We start from the raw sequence: 23,277 nt of genomic DNA, 5'->3' as shown, positions 1-23,277 counted from the left end.
TTTCTCTGTCAGGGTCAGCAAGGTTAAGGAACTTATCTATGAGTAAAACAGTAAATGGTGTTTTGAGCCCAGTTCTTCTGACTCCTAAGGCCTTGTTCTTTTCAAAATAGCAAGAGACTGGGAGGAAGGAAGAAAGGATCTATTAATTGCTTACTATAGTAAGTACTTTACAAATATTATCTTAATTGGTTTTCACAACAATCCTGGAAGGTAGATTCTGTTATTATCCCTGTTTTACAATTGAGGAAATTGAGGCAAACAGAGGTTAAGTGACTTGCCCAGGGTCTTACATCTAGTAAATATTTGATGGCACATTTGAATTCAAGTCTTTCTGAATCTAGGCACAGTTCTGTTTCCACTGTGCCAACTAACTGTCTCTTAAGTTTATATATAAAAAAGAAACAATGGTTCTGCTTCTTTTTTTATTTGCTTAATTTTATTTCCCTCTGAAGCTACAGATAATCTTGAGAAGGTAGTGCAGAGAGTCTAAGCCCACTCTTGGTAGAGCAGCTTAGCCCTGATTTTTGTCAGTACTGCTTTTTTTTTTACTTACCCATTCTGATGTCTAGGGAAGTTTTAGTATGCACATGCAGCTTAGTAGATCAACCCCTTTTATACTACTAACCTGTACCATTGACATTGTTCTAAATTCCATTTGACATGAAAGTAATTGTGACAGGTATAAAAAAACAAAAATGAAACAGTTCCTACTCTCCAGAAACTTAGATTCTGCTGGAGGGCAGGAATGCCACACGGACACAGATAAATAGAATGTAGTTTGAGGAGGGAGATAGTATTAACAGGAATATCAGGGAAGGATTGGAACAGGAGGTATATTACTTGAGCTGAACCTTGAAGGAAGGTAAGAATTCTTAGAGGCAAACATAAGGAAGAAATACAGTCTAGGTATAGATGAATGCCTTGTTCATATCAATCAGTAAACATTTATTAAGCACCTACTGTGTGCCATGTATTGTACTAAGTACTGGGAATGCAAAGAAAGGCAAAGGACAGTCCTTGCCCCCAAGGAGCTTAAAAATCTAAAAGAAGAGACAACATTTAGACAAATATACACAAATCGAGCTACATACAGGATAAATAGGAAGTAATTAACTGAAGGACTGCACTAGAATTAAGAGAGGGTCGGGAAAGGCTTCCAGGAAAAGATGGGATTTAAAGGAAGCCAGGGAAATTAGTAGATACAGCTGAGGAGGGTGAATGTTCCAGGCACGGGGAAAAGACAGAGAAAATACCCAGTTGAGAGGTGGAATATTTTGTTCGTAGATCATGGTGGAAAATAAGGTGGAAGAAGACTGGAAAGGTAGAGGGCTAGGTTATGAAGGGATTTTAATGCCAAATAGAAGGTTTCATTTTGATTCTGGAGGCAGTTAGGGAGCTACTTGAATTTATTGGGTGAGGGATTAAGTAGTGACATGGTCAGGCCTGAGCTTTAAAAAAAATAACTTTAGTGGCAGAATAAAGGATAAGTTGGACTGGGGAGACCTGAGGCAGTAGACCTACCAACAGGCTATTACAGTAGTCCAGGCATGAGATGATAAAGATCTTGCACCAGGGGGGGTGAAATCAACAGACCTTGGCAATAGATTATATATAGGGGGATGAATGGTAATAAGGAGTGGAGGATGACAATTAGCTTGACAAATGGGAGGATACTGTTGCCCTCCACACAAGCAGGAAAGGTAGTAGAGGAAAAGTTAATGAGTTAAGTTTTGGAATGCTGAGTTTAAGATGCCTGCTAAACAGCCAGTTTGAGAAGTCTGAAAGGTAGTTGGATATGTGAGATTAAAGATGTTAGCAGAGATGTTGGGGCAGAATAATTTGAGAGTCATCAGCATAGACATCATCAAGTAAAGTAGTATGGAAGAAGAAGAGAAGAGGACCCAAGACAGAACCTTGAGGGGCACCTTTGATGTAGAGACCCTATCCAATTCCAGTAAATAGCCTGAATTAATTTCTTTTAAGTATTGACTGAGTTGATCTCTTTGCTAACTAAGGGACTCTCAAAAGTCTTCTCAGTCACCACTGTTCTGTAGTGCTCAGCTTTCCTTATAAACCAACTCTCATAGCCATCCATTGCTACTGGAAAAACTGTAGCTTTGACTATATGAGCCTTTGTTGGCAAGGTGATGTCTCTGCTTTTAAGTATGTTGTCCATGTTTCCCATAACTTAGACGTTGGCCTGAAAGGACCAGGATCTCACATTGTATCCTGGGCCATCTCTAGTCGTCCTGATGAATATCATGCCATCTGGACTCAGATGGCTCTGGAGGGGAAGTGAGGCTGGTGACCTTGCACAGCCCTCCCTCACTCAAATCAGTCAACTGCAAGTCATGTCATCATTTTGATATCATGGTCCTCTTTGAGAATGAAGGACAAACACAAGCACAAGCAAGCAAGCCAACAAAGGAGACAGAGAAGGAACAATATAGGTAAGAGGAGAACCAGGAGACAGTAGTGTCTGGAAAAAGATAGAGAAGAGAGTATCAAGGAGAGGGTGATCAACAGTGTCATCCTGAAGTCTCACATGAGTCCTGAAATTCACATGTTGGAAATACTCTCTGATTAGACCCATTGATGTGAATGTTCCCTCTAGTGTTGCAACTCACAATTCATTCTGTTTGGCTCTTGTCCATGTCCTTCCCTGAGTTTATTATAATGGAGTCCACTCAACTTACTAGGATCCTTCTTTGATTGCTCTTGACATTGTGCAGATACTAGTAGAGCACGTGGGTTGCCTGGTTTCTGAAGAAATAAAAATGAGTACTCTTAGGGGTAATAGTGGGGGTGAGCAGACTTTGAATTTAACAAATAAGGAAATAAGTGATTAAAAGAATGTTATCAAAAAAATATGTAGTTGAAAAAAAGGGCAGGTCATAGTGGTAAGTGAAGAATAACAAATTAATCTTTTTTGAAAAATTTTAGACTTAAATACTAAAACTTAAATATGCAATGAGAAAAGAAAAAGAAACAAATTCAAATATTAAAACAAACACAAAAGAAAAAAACATGTCATGTGCACAGCTGAACATGAGAAGATTCAAAATAGGTAGATAGATTTCCAATTCAAGAAAGCCTTTGTAATAAATACTATGCATTATGTTGAGAACTATTCAGCTTTTCTTTGCTTCCTTGTGAGTTTTCTTTTGTTCTTGGCTGTGCATTTTTTACTTTGTTCTTTTTCCCCTTTCCTCTTCTCCCTTCCCCCCTTACAAATAAGTGCGAATATATTTAGATATAAAGATACACACACACACACACACACACGCACACGCACACGCACGCACACACACACTTTCCCTACCAGATTCTACTCCCGATCTTTGTTTTGTTTGTGCGTATCTCTTGTTTCCTATCCCTCCTGACTCTTCTACTTCTCTTTTACCTGCTACTTTGCCTTCATATTACTTAATCTACCCCCCTCCACAGATCCTTCCCTTATCCTCCCATTGCCATAAATCTAAACACCCTTTTATGCCCCCTTTGACCTATTCCCTCTCCCTCCCTTCTAAAGATTCTTCCCTTATCCTCCCAAGGATCCCTCCCATATCTTCTCCCTCCTCTCTTAGCATTTTATTTGTTTCCGAATTTAGAAGACTTTATATATCTGTGTGTGTGTGCATGTATATGTATTGTTCCCTCTTGAACCCATTCCTGATATAAATAGGTTTCCAGAACTAACAGCCCTCCTCCCCCATCTAATTTCTCTGTCAATTTTTTTTCTTGCACTTCATTTATATGATGATTACTTATTTTAGCTGCTTCTAAACAGTTTTACTTTTTTTTCCCCATTTTTAACATAGTTCATATCACATAAAACAATTCCAATTTTTGGTCAGGTACTACTTCTTTTAAAGCATTTACAATATAGACCACGAATGAATTTTTTTTTTTAACATTAACCTAGACACAAATAATAACTATGTATGCTAACTTCACAAGCCCTTGACCTAATTGTCTCCACACTATTACTAAGAATTAAAGGACCCTAACTTATTATTGCTGGTCTGAAGTCCTAAGCCTAATAACTTAATTTTAGACTTAACCTTGGATGTTCCCCTACCAATAATATATAATTTAATAGATCTGGTATTAAGCTTACAAACCTTTTAACTATAGGAAATTGCCATCAAGAGTAGGGACATTGCAGGCAAACAGCATCTCCCCAACTTCATGTCAGTTCCAGACAGGAGTAGATTGTGAACTTGCATTCAGACAGGCTTAAAGTCTGCCAGGTGTCAGTGGGGAAATTGAGTTAGGAGAATCCTACCTCAGCCCAGGCTGAACAGCCACTCTCCCACCCTTTCCATGAGATCACCTTTTGCAGTTCATACCAGCATCTCACTGGCTTACTGGCTTCATGGATTGGAGGCTCAGCCTGCCTTTCTTGCTATCCATACCTGCAGTTAGACTCAGAAGAACAGTCAGTTAATAGTCCCATAGAATCTTAAAATAGCAAGTTCCAATAACCAGGTTTCAGATATGATTATAATTTCACATTGGCTAAGGAACATCTTTTGAGGCAAGTCTTAAGTGGCTTACATGCCTTTCTATACCTGTTCTAGTTCCTGCTTAAATAGCAACCATAAAATCAAATTTACCATTAAAATCTTAACATTTCCATCAGTGCCAAATTTTACCCGAGGTAACCTGCCTCTAGGAAACTTAGACTAAAATTCTTTTCTTCAAATTAAAGATGTCTCTGATTTATTCTCAGTAATTAATTGTCAGTTGTTTTAATACTAATTGCTTTTACATCCCTTTTGTAACCTGTCCAATTTTTCTCCCCATCTCTCCCCTCCCCCTAATACCCCCTAATACCTTGCATTCTGATGACCCCTTCCCTCAATGTATCCTCCCTTCTGTCATACCCCAGCCTTCCCTTATCCCCATCTTCTCTCTTTTCTTGTAGGGCAAGATAAATTTCTATACCCTATTACCTGTGTTTTTTATTTCCCAGTTATATGCAATAATAATTGTCAACATTTGTTGCTAATAGTTTGAATTCCAACTTCTTTCCCTCCCTCCTCCCTACCCATTCCCACGGAGAAGGCAAGCAATTCAATACAGGCTATATATGTGTTGTGTTGCAAAAGACTTCCAAAATAATCATGTGGTGTAATACTAATTATATTGCCCTCTATCCTACTCTATCCCCCCTTATTTTTTTATTCCCTCATTTCACCTTGTCCCTTCCCAAAAGTGTTTATTTCTAGTTACTCCCTTCTCCTGTTTGCCCTCTCTTCTATCATTCCCCTCACCCCACTTGTTGCCTCCTCCCCTACTTTCCTGTAGTGTAAGATAGATTTTCATACCAAATTTAGTGAGAATGTTATTCCCTCCTTCAGCCATATGTGAAGAGAGTAAGCTTCACTTTTCCCCTCTCACCTTCTCCCTTTTCTCCTCCATTGAACAAGATTTTTCTTATCTCTTTTATGAGTTATAGCCTGTCCCATTCCATTTCTCCCTTTTTCCTCCCAGTATTTTCCTCCCTCACCCCTAAATTTTTATTTTATTTGTTTGTGGATATCCTCTCTTCTGATTCAACACAACCTGTACTGTGTGTGTGTGTGTGTGTGTGTGTGTATGTATGTATGTATGTATGTATGTACAATCCCTCCACCTACCCAAATACTAAGAAAAGTCTCAAGAGTTCCAAATATTAACTTTCCATGTAGGAATGTAAACAGTTCAGCCTTAGAAAGTCTTTTATGATTTCTCTTTCCTGTTTACCTTTTCATACTTCTCTTGATTCTTGTGTTTGAAAGTCAGATTTTCTCTTCAGTTCTGGTCTTTTCATCATGAATGCTTGAAAGTTCTCTATATTATTGAGTGACCATTTATTACCTTGCAGTGTTATACTCAGTTTTGCTGGGTAGGTGATTCTTGGTTTTTATCCCAGTTCCTTTGACTTCTGGAATATCTTATTCCATGCCCTTCGATCCCTTAATGTTGAAGCTGCCAAATCCTATGCTGTCCTGATTATATTTCCACAATACTCAAATTGTTTCTTTCTAGCTGTCTGCAATATTTTCTCCTTGACCTGAGAACTCTGAAATTTGGCCACAATATTCCTAGGAGTTTCTCTTTTCGGTCTTTTTCAGGAGGTGATCAGTGGATTCTTTCAATATTTATTTTGCCCTCTGGTTCTAGAATATCAGGACAGTTTTCCTTGATAATTTCATGGAAGATAATGTCTAGGCTCATTTTTTGATCATGGCTTTCAGGTAGTCCCATAATTTTTAAATTGTCTCTCCTGGATCGATTTTCCAGGTCAGTTGTTTTTCCAATGAGATGTTTCACATTATCTTCTATTTTTTCAAACTTTTGGTTTTGTTTTTTAACTGCTTAGTTTATCTCATAGTCATTCATTTCCCTGAACTCAGTTCTCTCTTTCAAAGAACTATTTAGTTCAGTGAGCTTTTGAACCTTCTTCATTTGGCTAATTCTGCTTTTTAAAACCTCCCTCTCCTCATTGGCTTTTTGGACCTCTTTTTCCAATTAAGTAGCCTCTTTTTAAAGGTGTTATTTTCCTCAGCACTTTTTTGGTTCTCCTTTAGCAAGCTGCTAACTCGCTTTTCAAGCTCTTCATTGCCTGAGCTTAGTTGAAGTTCCCTTTTGGAGGCCCTGGAGGCGGGGGCCTTGATTTCCTGTGACATTATGCCTTGTTGTTCCTCATCTGAAAGGATGGGAGGAGACACCTGTTCACCAAGAAAGTAACCTTCTGTGGTCTTATTTTTTTTTCCCTTTGTTGGGCATTTTCCCAGCCAGTTACTTGATTTCTGAATCCTTTGTCAAGAGGATGGTCCCATTGCCCCTCCTCTCCCCAGTACTGTATTCAAGGCTGAGATTGGACTCAGCTGCTTGATTCCCCAGGGCTTTGGGTGGGGGTGGGACCATCACTTAGTGCTGAGGTTTAGATCAGCTGTTCCCTACAGCCAGAGGCTTTAAGCTGAACTGCCTGGACAGCGGACCCCAGTTGCTTCCCGGCCACCATAGCTGCCTGCAGTCTGCTGCTGCTGCTGCCATTGCCTGAGGCTATTGCTGGAGGTATCCCATTCCCCTCTCTCTCATCTGGGAAAGCTCTCCCACACTGACCTTTGGAGCTTTCTTTGTCACTTGTGGGTTGAGACATCTGGAACCCTCCCTGCTGGGAACTCTGCCCCAGAGGTCTGTTCAGGCCCTGTTCCTTCCAGTGCCACATGGCCAGGGCTGGGCTCTGCTCTGCTCAGAGTCCATGAGATAGACCTTTCCTGTCAGCCTTCCAGATTACCTTTGGCTGGAAACCTCTTTACCTGTGTTGTTCTGTGGCTTCTGCTGCTCTAGAATTTGTTGAGTCATTTTTTACAGATATTTTATGGGCTGTAGGGGACACGCTAGAGTATATGCGTCTTTCTACTCTGCCATCTTGGCTCTGCTGCCCCAGTTTTACTTTTTAATATCTTATCATACTCAGGTCTACCTGAATCTTTCTTATGAACTACCCGGTTACTAATAACAATTTTAGGTATACATTTTACATTTTACATTCGTAAAAGGTAAACAGTCTGTCCTTATTGAGTCCTTTGTAATTAATTTTTGGTATTTCTTAGTTCTTGTATATTAAATCTTCTAAGTTTGGGTTTTTTGTTTTGGTTTTTTTTTAACAAAATCCTGAAAGTCTGACGATTCGTTAAATGGTTTTTTTTTTCCATTCAGAGTTATGCTTTGCTTTGCTAGGCATGGTATTTATGGCTGCAACCCAGTTCTTTGCTCTTCAATACAGTGTTCCAAGACCTGTGGTCTTTTAGTGTTGCTACTGCTAGGTCTTTTGTGATTCTAATTGTGGCACTGCCATTTAAAAAATTTTTTTCTTCTTGCTTGTAATATTTTATCCTTAAGCTGGGGATTTGGAATTTGACTATAATATTTCTGTGGGCTTTCCTCATGGGATTTCTTTTACATGGTAATGGGTAGATTTTTTTCTATTTCTACTTTCTCCTCTTGTTCTAAAGCTTCAGGACCTTATTCTTTTGTTTTCTGTTCTTGATGTGTTCTCTAGATCAGTTGTTTTTCTTTTGCGATGTTTCACATTCTTTTCTATTTTTTCTTTCTTTATATTTTGTTTTATTATTTTTTGGTCTCATAACTGGTTTCCCTTTATTCAGTTCTAATTTTCAAGGAGTCATTTTCTTACTTAAGATTCTTACCCATGGCCAAGACTTGGCAGCACAGCTGGATCTGGCATTCCTTATCAGCAGGGATTTCCTTAGTCTTCCTTGCTTAGATGCCCAAATCCCCAAACTGTATGGGAAGTGAAAGTTCCTGGGGTTGAGGCAACGTCCCAACCCAGCTTGCCCCAGGGTTGCCTGCTTGCTGTTTCAGGGCCTAGAGGTGGTTTCACAGGGACCAAACCTTTTCCTGGGATTTTTCTTTAGATCTGTTCTACCCCAACTTTTGTTTACTTTTACCTTTGTACATTCATCCTGAGACACTGTTTTATCATGTTTGTGGGAGAAATCTGGAGAGCTTGGGATTTTTTGACCTACTCTGCTGTCTTCCCAGAATCTTCTCAATTTATTTTATAATTCAATTCCAAAGTTTCCTATCAGGTGAGTAAAAAAAGTAATTCCCTTTTATCTCCTACAGCACATTTTGCGTCATCTGAGAGAAAGTTGGACTGTTAGGGTCCACCCAGTGAATGTATTCCAGGGCTTTTATTCTTTTTTGTTGTTGTTGTTTTTACAGTTTTCAGTTTATTTATTTTTAGTTTTCAACATTCACTTCCAGAAGTTTTAAATTTTCTTCCCCTCCCTCCCCAAGACAGCATGCAACCCAATATGGACTCTGCACATACATTCCTATTAAACACATTTTCACGTTACTCATGTTGTGTAGAAGAATAAAAACAAATGGGAGAAACATGGAAGAAAAGAAAAGAAAAGAAAACATAAAAGGAAATAGTCTCCTTGGCTCTGCATTCTGACTCTATAGTTCTTTCTCTAGATGTGGATGGCATTTTCCATCATGAGTCCTTTGGAATTGTTTTAGGTCCTTGCATTGCTAAGAAGTCTATCAAAATTAGTCATCACACTCTGTGGCTGTTTCTGTGAAAATATTCTCCTGGTTCTGCTCACTTCTCTCAGCATTGGTTCACATAAATCTTTCCAGGATTTTCTGAAGTCCACCTGCTCATCATTATAGCACAGTAGCATGCCATTACATTCATGTACCACAGCTTGTTCAGTCAATCCCCAACTGATGGGCATTCCCTCAATTGCCAGTTCTTGACCACCACAAAAAGAGCTGCTGTAAATATTTTTGTACACATGGGTCCCATTTTTATGATTTTTTTGGGATACAGCCCTAGAAGCAATATTGCTGGGTCAAAGGGTACCCACGTTTTTATAGCCCTTTGGGCATATTTCCAAATTGCTCTCCAGAATGATTGGATCAGTGCACACCTCCACCAACAGTGAATTAATGTTCTAGCTTTCCCACATCTTCAGCGTTTATCATTTTCCTGTTTTGTCATGTTACCCGATCTGATAGGTATGATGTGATACCACACAGTTATTTTGATTTGCATTTCTCTAATCAGTAGTGATTTAGAGCATTTTTTAATATGAATATAGATAACTTTAATTTCTTTCTCTGAAAACTCCCTGTTCGTATCTTTTTACCATTTATCAGTTGGGCAATGACTTCTGTTCTTGTAAAATACTCAGTTCTCTATATATTTTAGAAATGAGAACTTTATCAGCAATAATGGTTGTAAAAATTCTTTCCCAGTTTTCTGCTTCCCGCCTATTCTTGGTTGCATTGGCTTTGTGCAAAAACTTTTTAATGTAATCAGAATTATCCATTTTGCATTTCATAATGTTCTCTATCTCTTGTTTGGTCAGAAATTTCTCCATTCTCCATAAATCTGACAGATAAACTATTCTTTGCTGCCCTAATTTGTTTATAGTATCAGCCTTTATACCTAAATCGTGTACCCATCTGGACTTTATTTTGGTGTATAGTATCAGGCATTGTTCTATGCCCAATTTCTGCTATACCATTTTCCGGTTTTCTCAGCAGTTTTTGTCAAATAATGAGTTTTTATCCTAGAAGCTGGGGTCTTTGGGTTTATCAAACAGTAGATTGCTGTAATCATTGACTACTATGTCTCATATACCTAATCTGTTTCACTGATCTACCCCTCTATTTCTTAAGCAGTACCAAATGGTTTTGATGATTGCTGCTTTATAATATAATTTAAGATTTGGTATGGTGAGGCTACTTTACCTGGCATTTCTTTTCTGGACCTTTTTTTCTTCCAGATGGATTTTGATATTTTTTCTAGCTCTGTAAAATAATTTTTTGGTAGTTTGATTACTATGACACTATAAATAAATTTATGTAGAATTGTCATTTCAGGGCTTTTATTTTTAAATAACATCCTCCTTTGTTGTGGGAACATGGTCTACATAGAACTACCATACTAGGCTACTGAGTTGAATGCATCTTTTGACCTCTACACTTGGCAGACTGGACAAACTTGGTGTCACATCCAGACACTTTTGAAGCTCTTGTTCTCTTTATTGTAATCCTTGGTGATGAAGATGAATTTGCAACTGTAAGACAAGCTTTTTTCAGCATATCAAATACCAAGCCCTGGATTCTTTAAAATGTCTTCCACTAGTAGCTAGAAGTACAGTTTAAAGAACAGCACAAGCTCCATCCTCAGGGTTACATTTTGCTGGAGTGAATGAGTGAAAAACTTTTTATAAAGCACATGCAACATGCTAGGCACTGTGCTACAAAGTGGGAATACTGATAACAAAATGATATTGTCTCTGGCGTCAAGGAACTTAACATTCTGTTGGTTGTGGCAGGTGAAAGATGAAATGAGTGAGGGAACAAAAGCTTGAGCTTTCAATCTTAACAGTTTATTAAGCAGTACATGCCAGTGCATAACAAATCAGGACCAGACCTCCTTTGTTTTGGCACTGGACCCCGAATACAACAAGAGACAGATTTTTATGCATTAAAAATAATAAATCCAATAAGATCAGTTTATTTAAAGAAAATAATTAACCAGGATACAAAATTAGGTAATCTGATTTCTAATTGGAGGAAAAGTTAGGGGCTTTCCAACTTGGGAAGGGGAGGATAAATAAGTACAATTTGCTGAAATCAGAAAAAGAGGTGTCCCACTCCCTTCCATTATCTGTATACGGTCAAAAGACCACGAAGTCAATAATTGGTTGACTAGGACAGGGCCAGTTTTTAGATAAGACGTATGAGTTGCTTGAAATTTGTAATTGTGAGAAAATTCTTTGCATCAATCTTCAAATCTGACTAGGTGTCTGGTCAGCATAACCTAGGTCCTTAGCTAATGGTCTCTAAGCGGCAAGTATAGGTGATTCAACCTTCCAGCCACACAAAACTGGCTTCAAACAATACGATAAAGTCTTCTTACAATTCCCATAATTGAATAAAGTTTTCTGACAAGAAATTGGACTAGACTCATAATTGAATAGAGAAGGAACTGACCGAGATCCAAAATTGAGTCACAAGGTGGTGTTAGTGGTTCACTCAATTTCCACAGGAGAGGGCATGTACATAGGGGAGTGGTAACTAGGGAAGGGTGTCTTGTATATAGAGAGCATGTGCATAGGGGAGTAGTGACAAGGGAAGGAAATTTTTGGTCAATAGAATCAGAAGGATGGTGAGTTGATCCAGAGGGCATTTGATTGACATGCATTTTCCAGAAGCAGTGATGTGGCATTATATTTTCCAGAAGTTAACTCTAATATACTTTTAATTAAGTTGTAAAAGAGACCAACAGTTCCTGAAAATTGACATCATACGAGAAATAGCAATAAACTGTTTGTCATCCTTGATCCAGACATCTCATTTTTGGGGATATAGCGTAAGGAGGTCAAAGACAGGCTCCATTTATACCAAAATATTCATAGCAGCATGGTATGGTGTGGGACTAGATAGATTTAATGGGCTAGCTAAATTTGCACTTGCTCACCAATAAGGACAGTTTAACTCCAGAGTGAAAGTTCTGAAACTGTGGATTAACTTCCCCAAGGCCTGGGACATATTATCTGGAAGTCTTGTCAGGGAGAGTGGTGATCCAGGTAGGGAGAAATGGAAGGAATATGAAACCTACACCTCTTCATAAGTATAATAGAAGGTAAGATATGATAGGGACAAAGGAGAAGCCTAAACAGAGTATTCTGTGAATCCTTTTCCATCAACTGCTATTGAAAGGACAAAACCACTGGGAAGAGACAGTAAGAAAAAAAAAACCAAAAAAGGAGGAAAAATGTGGGAATAGGAAATGAGCTGCCAAAATGAAGAATGAATTTATTGAAGCAAAACAGATCAACGTGTTGCCCATGTCTTGAAATGCACTCTTTATTCTGTACCTGTCATTTACAATTTCTCTGCAAAGAGTTGAGAAGCATTCCTCTGAAATCCCTGTGTTGATCAGTGCTATAAAATCTCTCAATATGGGTTTCCTTTACGTTATTGTGGTCATCATGTAAATTATCATTCTGCTAACTTTCTTCTGCATCAGTTTATATAAGGCTTGTCTGAACTGTTCCTGCTAGGGCAAGAAGAAAAATGGGCCTTGTATAAAGTAGTTAGCATTCAAGAGAAGAAATTAAAAAGTGCTTTAGTTACTGTAATTTCTTCAGCACCAAGAATCTTTGATTTGTAGTTCACACTTATTAGCTGTGTGACAACCCTAGGCAAGGTCGTTTAATTTCTATCTGCCTTAGTTTTCTTATCTGTAATGTTGATTACATTATAATAATAATAATAGCATTGAACCTCACAGAAATATTGGAAGTTTAAGCTAATATGTGTATTATAAAGTGCTTTGCAAACTTTAAAGCACTGTATATTTTCTTCAGTGAACCTGTGGATCTCCTTTTTCATTTGGCCACTTCTACTTTTTAAGGCATTCTTCTCATTGACTTTTTAGACCTCTTTTACCATTTGGCCTAGTCTGTTTTTTAAGGTGTTATTTTATTCAGTATCTTTTGTATCTCCTTTACCAAGCTCTTGATTCACTTCCATGATTTCCTTTTTTTTAAATTAAATTATTTTATTTGTTTTCAGTGTTCTGCAATCACTTCCATATAGCTTAGATTTTTCCCCTTCCTTTCTTCCTCCCTCTCTGAGATGGCACACAATTTTATTGTATACATTATATATATAATGTATATATATACATTCCTATTAATTACATTTTCACCTTAGTCATGTTGCATGGAAGAATGAAAATGAATGGGAGAAATCATAAAACAAAACATAATACAAAAGAAAATGGTCTGCTTCATTCTGTGATCCAATTCCATAGTTTTTTCTTGGGATGTGGAAGGCATTTTGCCTCAAGAGTCCACTGGGAATTTTTTAAGTCCTTGCATTGCAACATGATTTTCTTGTATCTCTCTCATTTCTCTTTCCAATTTTTCTACTACCTCTACTATTTGATTTTCAAAATTCTTTTCAAGTTCTTCCATAACCTGAGAGCAGTTCATATTTTTTTTTGAGGTTTTGGATGTAGGAGCTCTGATTTTGTTGTCTTCTGAGTATACATTTTGATTTTCCTTGTCACCATAGTAACTTTCTGTAGTCCGAGCTTTTTCCCCTGCTGTTTGCTCATTTTCCCAGCCCATTACCTGACTTTTAACTGTTTGTTAAAGTAGGACCCAGTTCCAAACTTCAGGGCTTTTGTGCAACTGTTTTCGGAAATACTTCTAGGGACCTGTAAGTTTTCATTCCTTCTAAGGTGGTGTGATCGAAGGAAAGATCTTTACTCCTCTTCTGACCTGTCTTTGGTTTGTGAGCAACCAAACTCTTTTCTGCTCTGAAAGTGTAGGGAGGGTCCCCCCTCCACTGTGGCCACAAGTTCTGCTGTGCTAGTGCTCCTCCTCACTCTGGGACTGCCACCCAGCACTGTGACCCAGATCTAAGTATGGACAAAGCAACAGTCCTGACTCAGTGCTAGCAAAGTGACCCCTGTAATCTCCTTCTGACCTCCTTACCATCTGTGAGCTGAGAGCTCCAGAAGCAGCAGCTGCCACTGCCACTTCTGATTTAGTCACTCCCAAGGCCTGTTCCTGGTTTGCTGAGGCTGAAGCTATGCTGGTGCAGCCTGTCCTGGACTATACTGCAATCTTATAGGTGTGACAGCCCCTTCCTGCTGACCTTCCAAGATACCTTTGGTGTCTGTGGGCTGAGACACCTGGAAACCGCCACTGCCACCAGTGATTCAGTAACCCCAAATCCTGCTCTAGGTTTGCTAGGGCTTGGTCTACACTGGCACAGCCTGTGCTGAACTGTGTATCTCTCTTACCCTGGTGCAACAGACCTTTCCTGCCAACTTTTCAAGTTGTTTTGGGCTGGACATTTGTTTTCACTCTGTCTTTTTGTGTGTTCTGCTGCTCTAGAATGTATTTAGAGTCATTTTTTAAAGATATTTGGAGGTTTGGGGGGAAACTCCACCTCCTTAAAGCACTATGTAAATAATAGCTGCCATTATTATTATTGTTATTTTGGAGGAGATCACATGCACAAACATGAATATGTATAAAATAAATCCGAGTAAATACAAGTTGTGGAGATAGAGCAATTGCACTTGATATCAGAAGATGTCTATAGAAGGTGCTGTTTGAGATAAGATTTGATGAAGAAATAAGGCATGCTGTGAGGTGGAGGCGAGAAGGGAGGTCATTCCAGGTGTGAGGGACAGCCACTATAAAGGTTCAGAAGTGGAAGATAGTATGCCATGTATGAGGAAACAGAGAGAAGCCAGTTTGACCAGATCATGGAGTCTTTTACAGTGAGCTGAAAAGATATATTTGGGCCCAAGTGTGAAGTGCTTTTTTTTTTTTTATCCTAGAAGCAATAGGGAGTCACTAGAGCATGTATAGGGGAGTAACATAGTTGTGTCTGTACTTAAGGAAAATCACTTGATCTGCTGTGTGGAAGAATGATTGGAGAAGGGAATAGGCTTGAGTCAGGGAGACCTATTAGGAACCAATTACAGTTATCCAGGATAAAGACAGTAATGGCAGATAATGATACCTTTCCTTTTTACCATTTGAAGATGACATATTTAGATTTCCAGGAAGTCACAAAAATTTGAATTTGTCTATGGCATTACTTGGGGGGAGAGGTTTAGACTATAGGTAATGTGCAGTATAATTTAATGAAAGGTTATTTAACTAAGCAAAGATTTACTATTTCTTTTAAACTTTATAACATGTTTTAGTAGATGTTTTATAGATCTATAAATTAGCATCTGCTTAACAGATGTTAATAGATCATTAACCTATGTTAATGCTATCTTTTTCTTTTTAGCACATGTATAAGAATGCCTTAAGAAAAGAACCATGGATAAATACTGTAAACTCCAAAAGATTGGGGAAGGATCCTTTGGAAAAGCCATCCTTGTTAAATCTAGGGAAGATTGTAAGCAATATGTTATCAAAGAAATTAACATTTCAAGGGTGAGTCAATTTTCATTCTCTTTTTGGTACTGTTTTTTCATTTCCATAGTCGTGTGTTTTTTAAATCTGATTTTCTTTTTCAGATGTCCAGTAAAGAAAGAGAAGAATCAAGGAGAGAAGTTGAAGTTTTGGCAAACATGAAGCATCCAAATATTGTCCTATATAGGGAATCATTTGAAGGTCAGATAAAATTTGCAAAAGAGTTCACAAGAACTCATCCTCTAAATGATGGTCTCTGTATAATTTTGTTGTGACTGTAGCTTCATTACTCTGGGAGAATAATATATATCATTGCAATGCCAGTATTACATGTAGCCTGGTGGCCAGGTTGTTTCTTTGATATCATCCATATCCCCAACTTAGTTCCATACTGCCTGAGTACTGTGTTGGTAATCTGTGGAAGGAACCCATCATACTAGAGAAAAATTTTTTCACTTAAATTGTTCTTAACCCTTGAAGTCCTGTTAAGCATCACGTCTGAGAGAAATCTCTGAGCCTCTGAAAATAAGTTAATAGAACTATCCACTCATTGGTATCTTTATATCTGAAATTATAAGATTTAAATACGTTAAGTATCTTCTTGATGGGGTTTAAAATGCTGTAGAGATAGCATTAGAAAAATTTAGGCCAGAGATTGTGGAATCTCTTCTCTGCATATCTTAAATGAGAGGCTAGATAACCTTGTAAGCAGAAAAAGCAGTCAATGTCAAAAGAATATTGAAGAGGCAGGAATTCCCAACAAACAAACCCAGAAGAAGAGAATGATTTCATGTTGTGTATAATTAAAGACTCAAAGAAAATCACCACATCTTCTTCCATTTATTCATCTCTCCAATCTTAGTTGCTGAACTGGGGCTCTGTGCCAAGGTCAGGCTCTGCCCTTGCCCTGTTTTGGTTGGTGTGATAGGCCCTTCCTGATCTGTACCTGGGTCATATAGCTTCCTACTTAGTCATGTATAGGCACTCCTCTGGGATATGTCTATACAAAGAGCTCTGTTAGGTTCTTTTGGATCATTGAGATTCAGAGCACTGGCTTTGCCCCTGTGGCTTTTTAAAAAGCTTGAGAGACATAATTTCAGGGTAATTTGTTACTTTATTAATAATGCTAGTTTTTTCTTTTTAATCATCCTTATTAACATTTTCTTCCTCACTTTCTTAAGTCTGGACAATCCACAAAACAATAAATAAAACCCTAATTTGCTGGTTTTCAAGGTGTAAATATACTTAGACTGAAAATTTAACATTTGACTTCTTTTTGCTTGGCTCCAGCTCACTTCTACTTTCTTTGTCTTTCTCCTGGCCACTCATTGATGTAGCAGAACAGAAGGGAATTAGATTTGAAAAACCAAGGGACTGAAAACAACAGGACCCTTGGCAATTACTGGGTGTGTAGTCCTTATATGAATGAAGACCTAGAATAGTCTTGTTTCTGAAAGAGATTAAAATTGGGAGGTGTTTGGAAGCCTTGAATGAGATTGTATATAGAAATTCACCTCCCTACCCAAACCCAATGACTGTGTAGTTCTGTTAAAAACAGACAGATATGTGCCTGAAGAGTTTATAATACTGCAATTTTAATAAGAAGTTAGTGGCACTCTGGAATGCCAAGGATAATCATGGTGGCCTCTTGATTTATATGTCCTTGAAAGAGGGGTGTTCCTGAGGGTAGCAATCAACTAATTGGTTATTAATGAGAATGAACATTCTGGGAAGGAAAAATCTTAATGGGCTTGAATTAAATCAGATGAAATGTAATAGATATAAATGTCAAGTCTTATATATGGATTCAAAAATCAACTTTATAGGTACAAGATGGAAGGAGGTAAGGAGCATGAGTACATAATGGGGCTGGACCTATTCTAATGAATTTTTATTATTTCATTTACTTCTAAGTTACCCAGTCTTGGGCAATCTATTCAAAGAATTTATTCCCACTCAATCCTGTGTAGAAAGTTGGGTAGGGTGTGACAAAGATTGAGGAGAATTAGTCAATCTCATTATCAGTAATTTCCTTCCAGAGACTGAACTTTAAAATGAGGACTATAGAAAAAGAGGGAACTCTGGATCTCCCTAAATCATTAGTTATTAATAATATCTCTCACCCCAGAGGACGGAAGTAGGAGTCTAGGTAGAACTAGGTAAAAGTTGCAAATGAGCAGATTGCCTTTGTAGCTAGTTGTTTTCTCACTAAAGGTCTTCAAAGGCTAAATGATCAATATCAAATGTATTGTAGAAGACATTTTAAAAAGTAAGTTTTCATTAATACTTTCTGTTTCTTACATCACCATAGTATCCAATGTATTGCTTTCACTACCCCTCATAAAGAGCCATCTAATGTGACAAAACAATATGTTTTTAGAGAAGGGAAAATGGCAGTACAACTTGTCAATAGATTGAAAAAGTATGTAAGCTTGTCAATATGTAACCTCTATGAACCTTTCACCTCCACAAGGAGATAGTTTGGGGAATCTTCTCACATCCATTTGAGTCCTGTTTGATCTTTATAGTTATGCCACGTTTACTTTTAATTTTTTGGTATGTCATTCTTTCCATTTACTGGGTATACTATTTTCTTGACTCTCTTTGCTTCACTGTGCATCTGTTCATATTTGTTGCTTCTTTGTAGTCATCACACACATCATTTCTCACAGCATAGTAGTATTCCATTACATTCATGTACCATAATTTGTTTAGCCAATTGATAGTCATATACTTAGTTTCTAATTCATTGCTATGACAAGAAGTGCTGCTGTAAACATTTTGGATTATATGAGTACTTTTTTCTTTTTGATGACTTTACTTGGAATCAGAGGGCATAGATATTTTAGTCACTTTATTTGCATAATTCCAAATTGCTTTCCAGAATGGTTCTACCATTTCACAGCTCCACCAACAATGTTTTAGCGTGTCTCTTTCCACAACCCCTCCAATATTGATTGTTGCCATTTTTTGTGGTCATTTTTGCCCATTTGCAAAGTGTGAAACTTCAAGGTTACATTTCTCTTGCTTGGTTTTGAAGCATTTTTTCATGTGGTTGTGAATACTTTGTAGTTGTTGTAGAATTCAGGTTCAGGTTAAACTTAGATAACTTTTTTTTAATACATGGTAACTTTATTATATATTTAACAGGAATAGCAAATTGTACATAATAGATTTGCAGTTTCATGTGCAATCTTTTTTATTGTACTGGGTTATGAAAATGCTTGTTTTGGTTATGAAAATGCTTGTTTTATTTTATAAATTAAAAATAAATAAGTTTTTTAAAAATTCTAGCTTCCTAGGAAAATGGGAATAATCCCAAATAAACCTTGAGTGGAGAACTTATGGGGCAGCTGGGTAGCACAGTGGATAGAATTCCAGGCCTGGAATCAGGAAGACCCACTTCAAATCCTGCCTCAGATAATAGCTACGCGACCCTAGGCAAGTCATCTTACCCGGTTTGCCTCAGTTTTCTCATCTGCAAAATGAACTGGAGAAAGAAATGGCAAACCACTCCAGTATCTTTGCTAAGAAAACACCAAATGGGAGTCACAGAGTCTGAAACAACTAAAAAGCAACAGAGAATTCAGACTTCTGAAGATGCTATCTTAGGCAATTTTTAGAACTTCTGGCTAAAAATAATTCATTTGGCTTTAATAAACTAGAGTTGTCAAACTATTTTTCACTTGGTTTATTTTGAAGGACTAATTTGAAGCAAGCCCATTTCTTTTTTAATTTAGTATTTTACTTTTCCCCAGTTACAAGTAAAAACAGTTTTTAACATTTCATTTTTAAAACTTTGAGTTCCAAATTTTCTTCCTCCCTCCCTCTCCACACCCCCTCATTGAGAGAGGGCAAGCAATTCAATACAGATTGTACAAGTGTAATCGCGCCAAAAATATCCATATTAGTCATGTTGTGAAGGAAAACATAGACAAGAAAAAACTCTAGGAAAATTAAGTGAAAAAAAAAGTATATTTCAATCTCTACTCATATACCATCAGTTCTTTCTCTGGGGATGGATAGCATTTTTCATCATGAGTCCTTCAGAGTTGTCCTGGATTGTTGTATTCCTAAGAATAGCTAAGTCATTCACAGCTGATCATCTTATAATATTGTTGATACTTTGTACCCATTACATTTCACTTTGCATCAGCCCATACAAGTCTTTCTGGGATTTTCTCAGAGCATCCTGCCCATCATTTCTTACCATACAGTAGTATTCCATAATAATCACAGACTTTCTCAGCCATTCCCCAATTCATCGATTTCTAATTCTTTGCCCCCAGAAAAGAGCTGCTGTCAATATTTTTGTACATATAGGTCTATTTCCTTTTTATTTTTTTAAATCTCTTTTGGGATACAGGCCTAGTTGTATTGCTAGGTCAAAGATTATGCATGTTTTTATAGCCCTTTGGGCATAGTTCCAGAGTGCTATAATTTCAATCAGGTCACAACTCCACCAACAGTGCATTAATGTCTCATTTTTCTGCATCCCCTCCAACATCTGTCATTTACCTTTTCTGTCCTATTAGACAATCTAATAGGTATGAAGTAGTACCTCAGAGTTGTTTTCATTTGCATTTTTCTGATCAGTAGTGAGTGACAGTAGTTTTTCACGTGACTATAGATAGCTTTGATTATTTCATCTGAAAACTGATCATGTCTTTTGATAATTTATTAATTGGGGAATATCTCTTATTTTTATAAATTTGACTCAGTTCTCTGTATGTCCAAAAAATGAGGCCTTTATCAGAGAAACTTGCTAAATAACTTTTTCAGCTACTATTGCTTACTGTATTTCCTTCCATCCTGTTCCCCCTACCCCCATTTATTCCATTCTCTCTCCTTTTACCCTGTCCCTCCTCAAAAGTATTTTCTTCTGACTACCTCCTCCCCCAATTCCAGTCAGATTTTTATAGGAATATTTATTGCTGTACTATACAAATTATTCTCGAAAACTGAGAAAAAAACCATACTACCAAAAAACATACTACCAAGTTATTTTGAGACAAATACATTCTTTTTTAAAAATGACTTTTGCTTTTATTAAATATTTGCTCAGGTTTTTTTTTCCACTGAGACACAACATTTAGAACGTATTCATGTTATTTTTAAAATTTTAATATTTTTTCCTATTATTTTATTCCAATTTTTAACCTTCATTTTTACAATTTTGAGTCCAAATTCTCTCCTACCCTCCCTCCCTTCCCACATCACTGAGAAGGCTGGCAATTTTATAAAGGTTATACGTGTGTGGTCACATAAAACATATTTCCATTTTAGTAGTGTTGTAAAAGAAAATAAACCAAAAAGAAAACAAGAAAAAGAGAGAAAATAAATAAAATAATAATATACTCCACCTGCATTCAGATTTCATCAGTTCTTCCTCCAGAAGTGGAAAGCATTTTTCATTATAGGTCCTTCAAAATTGTCTTACATCTTTGGGTTTGCATGAGTTCCTGTAAGTCTTTCCAGGTTTTTCTGAAAGTATCCTGCTCTTATAGCAATAATATTTCATCACAATCATATCCCACAACTTGTTCAGCCATTCTCCAGTTGATGTGCATCTCCTCAACTTCCAGTTCTTTACTGCCATAAGAAAGAACTGGTGTAAATACTATTGGACATATAGGTCCTTTTCCTTTATTTTTAAACACATTTCTTTTTGGATACAAACCTTAAACTAGATAGCTTTTGAAATCCTCTCCAGCTCTGATATTTTGTGAAATGGGATTTTTTAAAGTAAGATGCAATTATTGCTCTAGCTTTAGATTTTGCTTTTCTGTATTTTTCTTTAAACATTTGTCTTTTCCTTTTCATCAGTCATACCAGTGATTTCAGGTGTTTAGTAAACAAGTCAAGCATTATTAAGCCCAAGTGTTGGGGATACATAGAAAGGCACAAAACAATCCCTCTTCTACAGGAGAAAACTACAAATAAGGAATTTTCTCTACCAGAATAGATCAGCATCTTCTCTACAACTTTTATCTTTGAGAATTGCCTGGGGACTCTTGAGACCATTACTAACTTTGCTGAGGTCACATGGTTAAGTACGTGACATATGCAGAACTGGACCTGACTATTCTGACTCTGAAGCCCATTCTTCATCCACTAGGCCAATTCAGCTCGTTTTAATTGGTGTTTTATTCAAATCAAATACTGCTTAATAAGGAATATTGTTTAAGCAGATAACTCAAAAAAAATTGCCCCACTTACTGGATGATAGATTGAGTTTTCTAAATTCAGACTGTTTTCTGATCCCTCACTTACCCAGTAATCTTAGTTATCTGAAACAGATTCTATAAGCACAAATCAAAAAGAGCCCCAGAGAAGCTAACATGTTATCACAAAATCCATAGGTGACATCATATGATTTTACAATTGACGAGCTTATTTACTTTTTCATTGTACACAGTTGTAGTAAGATTAGTTAACTTCTGTGCCAACCCACAAGAAACTAGTAAGTATTGGGAGTGGGAAAGTAAACTGTTAGAAGACAGTATCAGTTGGAATTCATAGTTTAGCAAGTTGGAGGGCAGTGAAACTTTTTTTGAGAAAAGCAGATGTAAATTTTCAAAAACCTAGAAGTCTGGGGCAACTTTGTGTTGAAACCAATTCTTTTCACCACAGTAGCCTCTGAGGGCATCACCATATCACAGCAAAATATGATAACGTATCTTTGTGATGATGTTAAGTCAGCAACAAAAGATTAAATTACCTATATTATACATTCTTCACAATTATGGAGAAGGATATAATCCCAGTTATTTATTTGCAGTCTCTTAGAAATATTAAAATGATTAAAATAAATACAAATATATATATATGAATGTAAATAAAATAAAGTTTGACTTTTAATGGAGCAAGCATCTTTTATTTTGAAGATTGACTTAGGTATAGTGCTTTCTAGTCAAGCTTTTCCAAAGGAATATTCTCTTAAAATAAAGACAGTGATGTAAAACTAACTTGACATGTTAACTATGTCTGACCCATATGCGGCTTTCTGCACCTTTAATCTCTACCTATCAACTGATAATAGGAAAGTATGAGTCCTCTTGAATAAAGTTTGGTCATTACATTAAACAAAATTCTGGTGTGTTTTAGTGTTTTGAAATGTGTCTCTTTATACATTGAAGTAAATATATATTTTCTAAAACTTCATGAGATAGTCCTATACAAGCATATTTGATCATTTATCATTGTTAAATTATCAGTAATGGAGTCTTTTAGGTATTTCCCAGAGCTTGATGCTGTACCTCAATTCTGTTGTCTTATTAAAGTCTAGCATTTTAATTTTGATGTAACTTTATTTAAGTAAACATATTTTGTGTTCTCTTTATTCCCTTAAGTTTCAAGAAGGGAATGTTTGTTTATATTTTGTAGAAAATGGCTCTCTCTACATAGTAATGGATTACTGTGAAGGAGGAGATCTATATAAACGAATCAATGCCCAGAAAGGTGTGTTGTTTCCAGAAGATCAGGTAACTTTATTTGGATGAATAGTTATTTTACGGTGTTCTTAAGTATATTATTTATTTATTTATATCTTTCTTAAGTATATTTTTCATTGCCAATATATAAGATAATATTCCTTGGACAGTCTGGTGTTGAAGCCTATTATGTAATATCCTGTTTGTTTCTAGGTCCTGTTGATTTTTCCTTTGCATTATTTTTCTGATTCGTCCATTTCTGCTCTATTCCCATTTCCATGTGAATGAATGAATGAATATTTATTAAGCCTTCATTGTTTGCCTAGTACAACTACTAGTCTCTC

General features: G+C 36.9%; 1 protein-coding gene across 26 annotated transcripts in view; it reads left to right on the top strand.

Moving 5' to 3' along the window:
* NEK1 (NIMA related kinase 1) overlaps positions 1-23,277 on the top strand; it is a 162,556-nt gene that overhangs the window by 7,224 nt on the left and 132,055 nt on the right. For 21 of the 26 annotated variants that reach the window (XM_072623342.1, XM_072623352.1, XM_072623353.1 and 18 more), the window contains 3 exons: positions 15,373-15,521; positions 15,605-15,701; positions 22,887-22,984. In XM_072623342.1, the coding sequence (XP_072479443.1) occupies positions 15,405-15,521; positions 15,605-15,701; positions 22,887-22,984 (312 nt within the window). In that variant the 5' untranslated portion in view covers positions 15,373-15,404. Of the gene's footprint in view, positions 1-691; positions 863-6,822; positions 7,069-15,372; positions 15,522-15,604; positions 15,702-22,886; positions 22,985-23,277 lie in introns of those variants that run through there. The other 5 variants (XM_072623348.1, XM_072623343.1, XM_072623338.1 and 2 more) reach the window with 2 other exon arrangements.

The sequence above is a fragment of the Notamacropus eugenii genome, chromosome 7 (assembly GCF_028372415.1).
Source record: "Notamacropus eugenii isolate mMacEug1 chromosome 7, mMacEug1.pri_v2, whole genome shotgun sequence".
Lineage (NCBI taxonomy): Eukaryota > Metazoa > Chordata > Mammalia > Diprotodontia > Macropodidae > Notamacropus > Notamacropus eugenii.
This window is presented reverse-complemented; position numbering and strand designations above follow the sequence as displayed.